The sequence below is a fragment of the Carcharhinus amblyrhynchos genome, chromosome 7 (genome assembly GCF_965287045.1).
Source record: "Carcharhinus amblyrhynchos chromosome 7, sCarAmb.v2.hapA, whole genome shotgun sequence".
Taxonomy (NCBI): Eukaryota; Metazoa; Chordata; class Chondrichthyes; order Carcharhiniformes; family Carcharhinidae; genus Carcharhinus; species Carcharhinus amblyrhynchos.
The window spans coordinates 46,752,848-46,767,172 of NC_137330.1; the positions used below are offsets into that span (position 1 = coordinate 46,752,848).

The following is a 14,325-nucleotide window of genomic DNA, read 5'->3' on the forward strand; positions in this document are numbered from 1 at the left end:
TCTGCTGCTGCCTGGTTAAAGAGAGAGGGTCCCTCAAGGGTCATGGTGTTTTATGAGCTTGGGCTGGGGCAAAGTGTTGAGCTTAGCAATAACCCCTGGGATGGGGATCTACTGGCTAGATGGCCCCTTGGAAACCTAGAGACTCCTGGCATGGTGATTTCAGGCATCACACTGAACAACATGATCATTCCTGAGTGTCAATTATGAATACTTGAGGTGACCTGGTCACTTAGATTGCTATGCCCCCTGGACAGCTGACAGGCTTCAAAATCCCAGCAGTATTTCATTCAGCAGAAGTGATGCCCCTTTCTCTCTCTCAGAAGTTGCAAATGTGAGAAGACCCCCATCAGTCAGTCACTTTCACAAGTGGGGATTCTCTTCTCCACACCTACTCACTCAACTCCATTTCATTAACAGAGCACTTTTTCAACTCTCTGGGCCTTCCTAGAAAGTTCACAACCTTTGAAATCCCTTCAAACTCTTGTTTCCATTCAATTTCCATCAATTCCTTTTAACTTTCTTTTGACTGACAGCTCAATGATTTTAGACAGCATATGTGGTTAGCTTTATTTTATTGATCTTTCCTTTTACAGTTGAATGCTTCTTACGTACTTACTTTCCCCCGCATCCCCCATCCCCTGTTCCTAGCAGCAGTGTTTACACAAAAGATGAATTGAAAGCACTTAGCTGCTTTTGAAGTTGCCTGCAGCCGTGACCACCAAGTCATCTAAGAACAGTCTAGGAACACCTTATTCAAAAATAAATATGTTGAGAATGGAGCCAAAAATGGAGAGCATCTTCTAACTCTCTGCATAATTGGTTATAGATGTCCCCTGATCTACCCCACTGCATAACTCAAATGTACAAAGAATCCTGAAGATGTTCCACCACCATCTTCTCAGGTCACTGGTGGTAGCTTTACCCAAAAGAACAAAAACAAACAAAATTACAGCGCAGGAACAGGCCCTTCGGCTGCCCAGATGAACTAAAACTCCCTACCTTTCCAGGGACCATATCACTCCATTCCCATCCTATTCATGTATTCGTCAAGAAGACCCTTAAAAGTCAGAATCGTATCTGCTTCCACTACCTCCCCTGGCAGCAAGTTCCAGGCACCCAGCACCCTCTGTGTAAAAACTTGTCTTGTGCATTTCCTTTAAACCTTACCCCTTGCACCTTAAACCTATGCCCCCTAGTAATTGACTCTTCCACCCTGGGAAAAATCTTCTGACTATCCACTCTGTCCGTGCCCTTCATAATCTTGTAGACTTCTATCAGGTCATCACTCAATCTCCGTTGGTCCAGTGAGAACAAACCAATGTTTCTCCAACCTCTTCTCTTGGCTGATGTCCTCCACACCAGGCAGCATCCTGGTAAATCTTTTCTGTACCCTCTCCAAAGCCTCCACATACTTCTGGTAGTTTGGCAATCAGAATTGAACACTATATTCCAAGCGCGGCTGAATTAAGGTTCTATACAGTTGCAACATGACTTGCCAATTTTTAAACTCAATGCCCTAGCCAATGAAGGCAAACATGCCATATGCCTTTTTGACTACCTTCTCCAACTGTGTTGCCACTTTCAGTGACCTGTGTACCTGTACACCCAGATTCCTCTGCCTATCAATACTCTTAAGGATTCTGCCATTTACTGTATATTTCCCATCTATATTAAACCTGCCAAAATGCATAACCTCACATTTATCTGGATTAAACTCCATCTGCAATCTCTCTGCCCAAGTCTCCAACCAATCTATATTCTGTTGCATCCTCTGATGCTCCCCATCGCTATCTGCAAATCCATCAACCTTTATGTCGTCTGCAAACTTACAAATCAAACCAGTTATATTTTCTTCCAAATCATTTATATATATTACATACAGCAAAAGATCCAAGCACTGATCCCTGAGGAATGAAACTTGCCTCGGCCTTCCATTCAGAAACGCCCACTTCCACTGCTACCTCTGTCTTCTATGATGAGCCGGTTCTGTATCCATCATTCCAGTTCGCCTTTGATCCCATGCAACTTCACCTTCTGCATCAGTCTGCCATGAGGGACTTTGTCAAAGGCCTTACTGTGTGTGAGGTGATCCACTTTGGTAGGAAGAATGGTAGGAAGGACTATTACTTACGTGGCGAAAAACTGCAGCAGGCGACGGTGCAGAGGGACCTCGGGGTCCTTGTGCATGAGTCGCAAAAACCCAGCTTGCAGGTGCAGCAGGTGGTCAGGAAGGCGAATGGGATGCTGGCCTTCATAGCGAGGGGGATTGAATATAAAAGTAGGGAGGTCTTGCTGCAGCTGTATAGGGCATTGGTGAGGCCGCAGCTGGAGTACTGTGTGCAGTTTTGGGCGCCGCACCTGCGCAAGGATATTTTGGCCCTGGAGGGAGTGCAGAGGAGGTTTACTAGGCTGATAACGGAGTTGAGGGGATTGAGCTATGAGGAGAGGCTGAATTAACTAGGCTTGTACTCGTTAGAGTTTAGAAGAATGAGGGGAGATCTCATTGAGACGTATAAGATGATGAATGGGATGGATAGGATAGAGGTGGAGAGACTCTTCCCGCTCAAAAAAGACAGTAGGACTAGGGGGCACAGCCTCAAGATAAAGGGGAGGCGGTTTAGAACGGAGTTGAGGAGGAACTTCTTCACTCAAAGGGTGGTGAATCTCTGGAATTCTCTGCCCGTTGAAGTGGTGGAGGCTGCCTCGCTAAATATTTTTAAGAAGCGGGTTGATGGGTTCTTGATAAGAGAGGGGATTAAGGGTTATGGGGAGAGGGCGGGAAAGTGGAACTGAGCCACGACAGATCAGCCATGATCTTATTGAATGGCGGGGCAGGCTCGAAGGGCTAGATGGCCTACTCCTGCTCCTGTTTCTTATGTTCTTATGTTCTTAAGTCCATTAGTCAGCATTCACTGCCCTACCCTCATCAATCATCTTCGTCATTTCCTCAAAAAACTTGACCAAGTTAGTGAGACACGACCTCCCGTCCACAAAACCATGTTGCCCCTCGCTAATATGTCCACTTATTTCCAAGTGGGAATAACTCCTGTCTTGCAGAATCCTCTCCAATAATTTCCTACTACTGACGTAAGGCTCACTGGCCTGTGATTAATTACTTGGATTATTCTTGCCCTTTTTAAACAAAGGAACATCAATAGTGATTCTCCAATCCTCTGGGATCTCACCTCTAGCCTGTGAGGATATAAATATTTCTCTCAAGGCCCCAACAATTTCTTCCCTTGTCTTTCTCTGTAATCTGTGATCTATCCCATCAGGCCCTGGGGACTTGTCTGTCTTAATATTTCTCAAGAACCCCAATACCTTCTGCTTTTTGATTTCAGTATGACTTAAACTATCTGCACACCCTTTCCCAGACTCATCATCCACAAATCCCCTTTGGTGAATACTGACACAAAGCACTCATTTAATACCTCACCCATTTCCTCTGCCTCCACACATAGATTCCCTCCCCAGTCCTTGAGTGGGCCAACTCTCATCCTGGCTACCCTCTTGCACTTTATATATGTATAAAAAGCCTTGGGATTTTCCTTAATCCTGCTTTTTGTGACCCTTTTAGCCCTTCTTACTCTTTGCATAAATTTCTTTCTCCTTTCCTTGTATTCTACATCTGCTTTGTATTTCCCAGCCTCCTATCTTTGACAAATGCTTACTTTTTCTCTTTGACTAGGCTTACAGAATCTCTCCTTATCCTAGGTTCCCAAAACTTGCCATACTTATCCTTCATCCTTTGCCGGCCCTGAATCCCTATCAACTTGCACTTGAAAGCTTCCCACATGCCAGATGTTGATTTGCCCTCAAACATCTGCTCCCAATCCACATTCTTCAGTTCCTGCCTAATATTGTGGTAATTAGCCTTCCCCCAATTTAGCACTTTAAATTGAGGACTACACTTATCTTTATTTCAAAGCTTACTGAATTGTGGTCACTGTTTCCAAGTCGCTCCCGACTGAAATGTCAACCACCTGGTTAGGCTCATTTCCCAATACCAGGTCCAGTATGGCCTCTTCTCTAATTGGGACTTTCTACATACTGTTTCAAGAAGCCCTCCTGGATGCTCCTTACAAACTCTACCCAGTTGATGCACCCTAAATATTTTTAATATTTCTGCATGAAAGATGTTATTTTGTCATTGTTGCTATCATTAAAATACAGCAATTCCTCTTCACCATGTTTTAAGGAAAAGATATATTAAATTAATTAAATATTTCAGGTAAGGATATGTGCGCTGCTGGAAATCATGACTGTGAGCACATATGTGTGAGCACGGCAACATCTTATTACTGCCTGTGTCGTCGCGGTTTTATATTGAACGAGGACCAGAAAACCTGCTCACGTAAGCCAATTAGCACTAATGCATTCTTTAACCAAACTTTGAGAGGTCACCAAGAGTCCCACAAAATACTAACAAAGATCTTTGATCATCCACTCATTCATAATGTTGAAAATTTGTGAAATTATTTCATAAAGATATGAATAAATCTCTCACATGTTTGTAATTTCATATTTAGGGCATTTTATCTCAATAGGACGGGAATGTCTTGCAGCACATTACATAAGCATTCCCGCCTCTGAGTCAGAAGCTCAGAGTTCAAGTCCCATTCCAGCATTTGATGGCCAAGGCAGAGGCATTTATCATATAGCCAAACAAGTTGAGCATCAGCCTGCAAATCCTTTCAACACATGCCACTAGTAGATTGTATTAGCAAGAGGAATCATTTGTCATGATGAGAAGTGAGTTGGTGCCTCCACCATGACTACGCATAGCTCCAATCTGAAAGTGTATGTTGTATGGCAACTTGGATTTCCTGAAAAATCTTTAACACCTCAGCACCACTTCATTAGGGTACCTGAGTGAATGTTCCCTAAATTCACTTCACTGCATGTGAGGAAATCATGGAACAATACAGCTAGGTGGAAATCACTGTTGTTGGCTAACATAAGTTCACATATCTAGCACAACACCCATATTCAAATGTAACAACAACTTACATTGTGTAGCACCTCTAATATCTTAATACATGCCATGGCACTTCAGAGGTGTGTAGTCAAACAAAATGAGTCACAGAATCACCTACAAGCAGGTTGGGAACAGTTTAGTCAAAAAAATATGTTGGAGGAGGAGCCAAAATGGAGAGCTTCATTTTAATTCTAGTCAAACTGCAAGGTTGATTCTGAATATCCTGAATGTCTCATGTGCTTCCAAATAATCTCAAAGAAGACCTGTCACCACATTCTTAGAGCATTAGTTATTGATTTGTTCAAGTTAATCACTTTGAATACTTCTAATAAAACATTTTTTTGTGGGCAATGTTTACCTTTTTGTTTGTGATTGTTGCTATTGTTAAAATACAGCAATGAATTTAGGTTGTTTTCTTTCACCAATTTTATGAAAAAGGTGTATTAAATTTAATCAAATATTTCAGAGAAAGATATCTGCGCCGTTGGAAACCATGACTGTGAACACATATGTGTGAGCACGGCAACATCATATTACTGCCGGTGTCGTCCCGGCTTTATACTGAACGAAGACCGGAAAACTTGCTCACGTAAGACACTTACCATTAATGCATTCTTTACCCAAACTTTCAGAGGCTACTTAATTTAACTGTCCTTCCAAATACTAATAACACTTTTTTCTCTTTCTCTCATTGTTATCACTGAAACTTAGTTAAATTGTTTCATAAAAAAACGGATAAATTACTCCTGGTGTGTGATTTGATATTTAGGATATTTTACTTTAGTAGAATATCTTGTTGAAAGTCTTCTAATTTCACTTCAGTGCATGGGAGGAAATCACCAAGATGGAAATGAGTATTTTTGGGTGACATTACGAAGTTCACATATCCAGCACAATACACATATTCATCCATATCAACAACTTGCACAATATAGAACCTCTAACATGGTAATAGATGGCACTTCAGAGGTGTGTTGCCAAACAAAATTTGTCATTAAGTCACCTAAGGATAGACTACAAATAGCTTTGTCAAAAAGGAGTATGTTGTAGGAGGAGCCAAAATTGGAGAGTTTCATTTAACTCTGGTCAAGCTACATGATTGGTACTGAATATAAGACATAATTGTAGATTTGCTCACATTACTCACTTAAAATATTTCTAATAAAATAGCTTATGTGGGAAATGTTAATCTTTTTGTTTGATTATTTCTACCACTAAAATACAGCAATGAATTGTTTTCCTTTTCCATTTATTGTCAATAAGATACATTAAATTCAATTAAATGCTTCAGGTGAGGAAATTTCAGGTGCACCATTGGAAACATATGTGAGTGCACAGCAAAGTCCTATTTTTGCAGGTGCCATTCCAGTTTTATACTCAACAAGGATCTGAAAACCTTCTGAAATAAGCCACTAGCCTCTAGGTTTTTACCATGTTATGATGGACATTGGTTATTCTATGTGATTGTAGTTGGTTGTAGGTGTTGCGAGCCTACGTGTTGCCTCGGTCCCTCTGATATTAAAATGTGATCACCATCGATTCTTTGCCCTTTACACAGTTTGTGGAAAGATTTATTCCTTCATTTTGTACTCATATTGAGTGTAGATATGATAATTATTCCATTTGCTGAAAGATTATATCCTAAAAATATGCTGAACTAATAGACTATGGAAGAATTTTTTTTAGGTACATCCCTCTGTAACATAATTCTGTTTCATTATAAGCAAACTTCAAAAAGTATAAAGCATTAGATTTGCTTTCACACCACAACACAAAATACAGCAGATCCCACTTTCCTGCTCAGGCCAAGAGAATGACTTCTTTTTTGTTTTATGAATCTGAAGCCAACAGGAAAGATAAAAATGTTTGAGTGTGTCCTTTATATGCATCAATAGGAGAAGGTTAAATGATATTTCTTCATATTTCTATCTTCTTGTTATTGTATAATAAATGAGTTTGTCATTTTGGATATAGATTTATTTTATTGTTTTCCTGAAAATTTTATTTTCAAACTTGTTTTCTGTTCTAATTTCTATAGACCAATTCACTTCACACATATATCAACTCCATGTTTTCGGAATTCTGTTCACATTGTTCTTTTCCTTGTAGTTGAAGCCTTTTTCTGTCCAGTTTGTATATCCTGGCTTCCTTTTCTCTCTGGCTTTCTCTTTTTCTTTCTAATGGAATTCAGTTCAAGTGTTTGCTCTTCCCTTTCTTTCTCAAACTCAGCTGGCATGTTCTTACCACCCCATCCCACCCATCGATTAGCGCGGCAAAGCGGGAAAATAGCATGCAATGTGAGAAACCAGAATCGTGTTAGGTGGTTTGCTATCTTCCCAGCCACTATTTCCTAGCATGAATGGTTTCATGCCCAAAATGGATGTGAAGTCTATTTGCATGTATTTGAATGGATTTCAATATCATTAGCAAGCTTGGCATGGCTGCTTCCCCACCTCTCAGATGCTTCTCACCTTGTTGGTGAGGCGTCACACAGCATGAATCCCAGCTGCTCTATAAGAGTCTGGGTTAGGTGCAGCGGTAGAGAAGGGGAGCAAGGAGTTGAGTACCACTGAGCACGATGGAGATCCACAGTGTACAAGATCTGCATGTCCTTTGATGGGCTGCTATACAGTGAATACTGCCACAGGCTCTGGCTCAGTAAGGAAACAATGCAGCATCTATGCCAGGTTCTCGAGGACCGGGCACTTTGTGTCATAGGGACACCTGCTCCAGTGGCAGTGAAGATCAGAGCGACCCTCAACCTTTATGCCACCAGGTACTTCCAGGCAGGTGACTACATCAACTTTGACCTGAACCAGGCCCAATAGGAAACTTGGGCTACAGGCTACGTTGCCATCACTGGCATGCCCCATGTGCAAGTGACCATGGACGGCATGTATATTGCCCTGTGGTCCTCATATGACCAGGCAGGAATGGGTTCCACTCCTGAATGTGCAGATCATGTATGACCACAGGATGATTATCATGTAGCTGTGTGCATGACAGCTTCATCCTGCGCAGCTCCAACATCCCTGGGCTCTTCAAGGGATGGCCCGTAGGGACAAGGGATACCCACTGTGTCATGGCTGATGATGCCAGTGCAGAGACCTGAGAGTGGGGCAGAGACCCGTTATAATGAGGCCAACGCTGCCACCTGGTCCATCATGGAAGGTGCTTCGGGCCGCTGAAGATGTAGTTTTGCTACCTGGACCGCTCAAGGGGTGCCCTCCAATACAGCTCCATGCAGGTCTCCCACATCATCGTGGTCTGCTGTGCGCTCCACAACCTGGCACAGCAGTGGGGTGACATCCTGGAGGAGGAGGAGGATTGGAGATGGGGGTGACATAGTGGTGGGGGCCCAGCAGGATGTGGAGGAGGAGGCCAAGGAAGAGCCAGTGGATTGAGGGTAGGCATTGGCAGCAGGGATCTGGCAGGGCAGGGTGGCATGGGAGGCCCTAATCACAGAAAGGTTCTCCCAATAAGAAGTGTGGGGTCTATCCTCAGCCTCCCCTGAAATCTCCAGTGTGCGCTTCTCAAATAGGGTGAGGAGACGCAGCTCAGGAACCCCACCTCCGGTCTTCTCCTGCACCTGATGATTATTGACTTGCACAACTGACTATATCCATGTTACCATCAGGTACCCATTGATGAACCAGAAAGGCTAATTAACAGGAAGGTTTATCGCTCCTTGAATGTGCAGTTGGTCTGAGACCACATGCATATGCATGCTTTCATTATCCACCAGTTAAACTTTCTGCAGCCTCTCCATCTCACCCTCCAGGTCAATAGATAGCTATTAGGGGAGTAAGGTTATTCTGAGAAGTTCCTCACTCCTCTACGTGTGCTAGGAACAGAAGCACTGAGGCATCACAATGAGAGCCATCTGCTCACCAGAATAGAAGTCTATCAGGCTACTAATGATGCAGTTTTGCTGTCTGGAGAGCTCAGGTGATGCTAAGCAATGCACATCTGCAAGGGGCTCATAAATAGTCGTGATCTGTTTGTCCTTCACACTATGGCCATTCAAAAAGTGATCCTTAATGATGTAAAACAGTGCAAGGTCTGTGCTGGTCAGAGGAAGTGGAGGAACAGGACATGGGAGAGGATGGGACAGAGGAAAGTGGAAGGGGAAATTACTGCAGCATGAGGTGCTCTGACCAAACATAGACAGGTGCCCAGGCCTGGTGTGTCAGAACAAAGACTTCGCAGAAAGCATGATTGTGAAAGATCTCTGATCCAGCAGAAATTTCTTCGGGACTTAGCAAAGGTTATGAATTCTCCAGATCTGCGCTTTGGCAATGAATGTCAACAGTCACTCAGGACTGTGCAAGCTTTGCCTCTTGGAGATTGAACTACTGCCTGGAATCTTCACTGTCACTTCACTGGTGAGGAGCTACCATTTTGTTTACATACTCTTATTAGTCTTCGACTTCTAATATAATTGTGCATTTCACTTTATAAAGATTTTTTCTTTGAATTCTTGGCCCATCAAGAGAGGAGATATTCCAGTGTCTCAAGCAAACTGCAGCAGGACAGGCAGCAGAACAATTTATTAACTACCTTCCAAACACTTGCCAGCAACCTCAACAATTGCTCCTGAGGTGGGCACTTTGTCTTATCTGCTCTGGTGACGGATCATTTCCATTTCTTCCTCCTATTTACATGCTCCCGTGGTAAACTTATCCCTTACCTCAAGACGTAACAAGTTCTCTGATTGATAGTATGAAGTTCACATATACAGCATATTACTGATAGTCAACAACAACAGCTTAACCACTGGAGTGTGCCATAAGGGACTTCACAGGATTGTTAGCAAATACAATCTGTCATTGACCAATTTAGGACCAAAAGCTCAATAAAATGGTATGTTTTAAAAAGGCTTTTAAAAGATAGGAGAGAAGTAGAGAGCTTCATGTTACTTTGCAACAGCTCACATTCTTAATGCCTCTGATGTGTCCCAGTCTGGTTGGACAAATAATCTTTAAGAATACCTATTTCTCATGGCTTAAGCCTTGCTTACATTACCCACACAAAATACTTCAATAAAATGTTTTACATGGAACATGTTAATGTTCTTTGCTTTGACAAAGAGTCGTCTGGACTCGAAACGTCAGTTCTTTTCTCTCCTTACAGATGCTGCCAAACCTGCTGAAATTTTCCAGCATTTTCTGTTTTGGTTTCAGATTCCAACATCCGCAGTGATTTGCTTTTATCCAGATGTTAACATTCTGGTTGTGCTTATTCTAGCACTGAACTTAAGTTGGTATTTTTCACCAGTTTTTATGGTGGAGATGCATTAATTTTAATGAAATATTTCAGGTGAGGATATGTGTGCCATTGGGAGCCATGACTGTGAGCAAATATGTGTGAGCACAGAAACAGACTATTACTGCAAGTGCCGTACAGGTTTTATATTGAACGAGGACCAGAAAACTTGTGCAAGTAAGCCACTTATCTCTGTCAGAATTTGATTCCTTCAGAACACAATTCCACAATATTACATTCTCCATAATTTTACAAGATAACGTGCACTCACTTCTTCTATTCTTGGTTCTGGTTCTTTTTGGGTTATTGCTGCTTTGATATTAATTAATTTGAAGGATGTGTGATTGTCTTGCACCAATTAACCCTATCATGACTTGTAACTTCCGGAGTTCTTTGACTGAATTCTTTGAATTTATTTTCCTAACACCCGCCTGCCTCACTTTTAAAGTGTTATTGTCAAACAGTATTTTACTGACCAATTATGTACGATGATTTGTGATTTCAATGATTGTCATTTACTTTGTCATTTCTGCATAAATAATTTTCATTTAAAAAATATTGAATGATTTGCTATTCCATTTTACAAAAGCAGTTCAATTATTAGTAAATAAAACTGAGTTGGTGGCTTGTTCATTATCACTGAATAGAATTTTACTTCGCAGAAGAAGCTCAGAGAAAAATCACTATTCAAGATCCGTGCGAGTGTGAAGCTCTTCTTGATTTCCAAAGGAATGTCCAATCTAATTTTCAAGAGCTGGCTAGTAAAAATATCCTTTTAGTATTTAGTTAGTTACCTTCATCCAGATTATTTGTTGCAGATTGCTTAATGGTTTCTGTAACTGGTTTTCTTGAATCTGTAAATCTATCAGAAGCTAAAAACAGTTGCTGAAGAAATAGTAGAATACAATAAGCTGAATGAAGAATGCTTTTCTCTTGGTTACAGTTGTTATACAGTACCACACAAACATCACCTTTCTGAGAAGCCTGATAGATGTAGCAGAACACTTTGCACATGTAAGGGTGATACTTGGCTGACCTCAACGGAAAAATTTAGCTGATATTATTGAGTGGCAGTGGAAAAATTCAGCACAGGTTCATAACTGTTCATTTTATAGAGTATAGAATCCTTGCAGGGCAGAAGGAGGCTGTAATAAGTCTTCAGCAGAAGTCTCTTCATTTACAATTCTAACAGCAGAACACAGAGTGCTATCAGTCAGCAGTCTACCTTCAGAAGTGCCAGAAGAACTGACATTCCCAGTTAAATACAAGGGAAAGACTCCCTGATTAGCCCATCAATTGAGTCCTTAATCAGGATGTTCATATTTCATTAGGCCAACTTTAATAGCCTGATTGAAGCCATTACAGAGTCTGCTCGGCCCATGGAGTCTGCACCAATTCTCGGACAGAGTATCTTATCTAAGCTGATGTAGATGGGTGCAGATGGAGTATAAACAGTGTTGAGTCTAATACTACTATCATGCCTGTAGGGAAGGATCAGAAAGGGAATAAAAATCAGAATTAATTGAAAGAAAGAAAATATTTAATTAAGTGCACATTTTTAATGTATAGATAATTAAACAGTTAGTACAGTAATATACAGTTCTTAACTATTGTAAAATTATTTTGAACAACCTACTGTCGTAATCCTTAACTTATTTTATACTAGATCGTGTAACAAAAAAAATGCAAGCATTTGAATACCAACTGGACCAATACTGAACACTCTGTGAGCATTCTGTTTAAAGAGTGCATGCACTACTCGTCAACCGTTTCATTGAGCATAGTTCTTTCCAAGCTTTTACTGTAATCTTGATCTGACTAGTTACTTTTACTTCCATGCTGCGACTATAGGTTTTAAGAACTATAACAAGGCATAGAATATTAACATGTGCCGTGAAGCAAATTGAAGCCGTTCATTCAGGTTTTACTACATACTAGCTCAGCTGCTGAAAGTATTGATTTTACAACTGTGATGTATTGCATAAGTGCTATTTATCAACATTTGTCTTGACTGTATACACTTCACAAATGAGTAAGTGGGTAGACAAAATAAATTAGAAGTAAAAGAATGCTTAAATTTATTATGTAAGAAGATCACTACCTGATTGATTTTATTTGTCATTCAAAGCCAATCTCTGGACTTAACTGACCATAATTTCTTATCACTGATAAAAAGTGATGCTATTGACAAGAATATTCATAATGTATATTTGAGTTCAGTTTTAATGTATTCTATGTTCAAATCCAGTAAAATGTATATTTGACAGTAAAGAAGTTCAATGAATTGTGTTTCATTCCATAGTGTTAGTGTTCCCAATCCAAATATAATCTGTAGCTTATAAAAGGCTATGTGAAGTTCCTGACTCAGTAAGAATATGAAAATGCACCAACCCACTAGTTTTCTGTTCATTCATTTCCACAAACATGTATTAAAACTTGTATTTAATTTTATTATATTGTGTCTTTATTCAATCACTTTGCTTTTGTGCATACTATCTCATGATCTAACCTAATCTGGTCCTAACATTTACCAGGTGATATAAAACAAAATATTTTCCTATCACCCTTCAAACTTTAGCTTAAAATTAAAAGTCTATATTATTTAAGGCATTTCTTAGTAAAGCAAAATGATAAAGCATAGAACATTTGCACTCTCCCTAACTGATTCTTCCTGCCACATAATATCTCAGTATTCCAGTCCTTATCACCAGAATCACTGGCAATTTCTTCTGTTAAGGATGATTTTCCCTTGTGGATGGCTAGGTTTAGCTGAGACATCAGTGTTAACTGTGGGTTCACAGATGGCTAATGAGTTCTTTCTTGGCCTCACAGACTGTCCAATTACAGGCCATAGGCCAACAACGTGGTGGTGGATTGTGGACTTGAACAGCTGCCCTTGCTTTCATTCCCTCTACTGTTCTCTCTCAGTGGCTGCAGTTCTTGGATTGGAAGGTCTTGAAGCTATTTTTGATGATGGATTACTATTCTGGTCATCTGCTTCCCATGTTTTGATGTCAATAGAGCAGACCTTCATAGAGGTTTGTCTTTGAAATGTTTCTTTTGGGCTCCATGTGAATAAGCTCTATTGTGCAGCTGACTAGAGTACCTGTTTGGGCAGTCTTGAGTCGGGTATTCTAATGAACTGTCCTGTTCATCCCAACTAATAAGATTGTCATGGCTTCTATACTTGGCGAGTGTTGTGTTGGAGGATGCTCATTTTCTTTCTTTTGTTCTCTCACTTGATTCACAAGATCCTTCTAAGACAGCACTGAAGGTGTTCTCGGGCTTTGGTATGACATTTATGAGTTGTCCAAACCTCAGCACATTAGGGTAGCATGGCAATAAGCACTACCTGATCCTTGCCAACATGATTTTCAAGTTTGCTGATGACACCACCATCATGGGTCAGATCTCAAACAATGATGAAACGCAGTACAGGAAAGAGATAGTGAATCTGGTAAATTGATAGGATGACAATGATCTCTCCCTTAATGTCAGTGAAAGAAAGGAGACAGTCATTAATTTCAGGAAAGGTAGTGGCCCTTTCTTTCTTTTTCTTCAGGAAAGGTGGTGGACACATGCCCTGTTGACATCAATGGGGATGAAGGTGGAAATGATTTAGAGCTTCAGGGTTTCTAGTTGTCCAGATCGCCAACAACCAGTCCTGATCCCTCCACGCTGACACTATAGTTAAGAAAGCCCACCAACACCTCTACTTTTTCAGGAGGCTAAGGAAATTTGGCATGTCCAGTACGACTCTCACCAACATTTACAGATGCACCATAGAAAGAATCCTTTCTGGATGTATCACAGCGTGGTATGACTCTTGCTCTCACCAAGACCGCAAGAAATTACAAAAGAGTTGTGAATGTAGCTCAGTCCATCACGCAAACCATCCATCCATTGGCTCTACACGTCCCACTCCCTCGGAAAGGTAGCCGGCGTAATCAAGGACCACATGCACCTCAGACATACTTTCTTCCACTTTCTTCCGTTAGGAGAAGATACAATTGTGAAATCACGTGCCAACCAACCCAAGAACAGCTTCTTCCTTACTGCCATCAGATTTTTGAATGGACGTA

The 14,325-nt window shown here is 40.9% G+C and overlaps 1 protein-coding gene across 2 annotated transcripts in view; it reads left to right on the forward strand.

The window, feature by feature from the left end:
* Window positions 1-12,653, forward strand: part of LOC145345446 (uncharacterized) — a 43,691-nt gene extending 31,038 nt beyond the window's left edge. Inside the window, exons 9-13 of one of the 2 annotated variants that reach the window (XM_080193258.1) lie at window positions 4,232-4,354; window positions 5,445-5,567; window positions 10,298-10,420; window positions 10,906-11,010; window positions 11,907-12,653. In XM_080193258.1, the coding sequence (XP_080049384.1) occupies window positions 4,232-4,354; window positions 5,445-5,567; window positions 10,298-10,420; window positions 10,906-11,010; window positions 11,907-11,962 (530 nt within the window). In that variant the 3' untranslated portion in view covers window positions 11,963-12,653. The remainder of the gene's footprint in view (window positions 1-4,231; window positions 4,355-5,444; window positions 5,568-10,297; window positions 10,421-10,905; window positions 11,011-11,906) is intronic. The other variant, XM_080193259.1, reaches the window with a different exon arrangement.
* The last annotated feature ends 1,672 nt before the right edge of the window (window positions 12,654-14,325 follow it).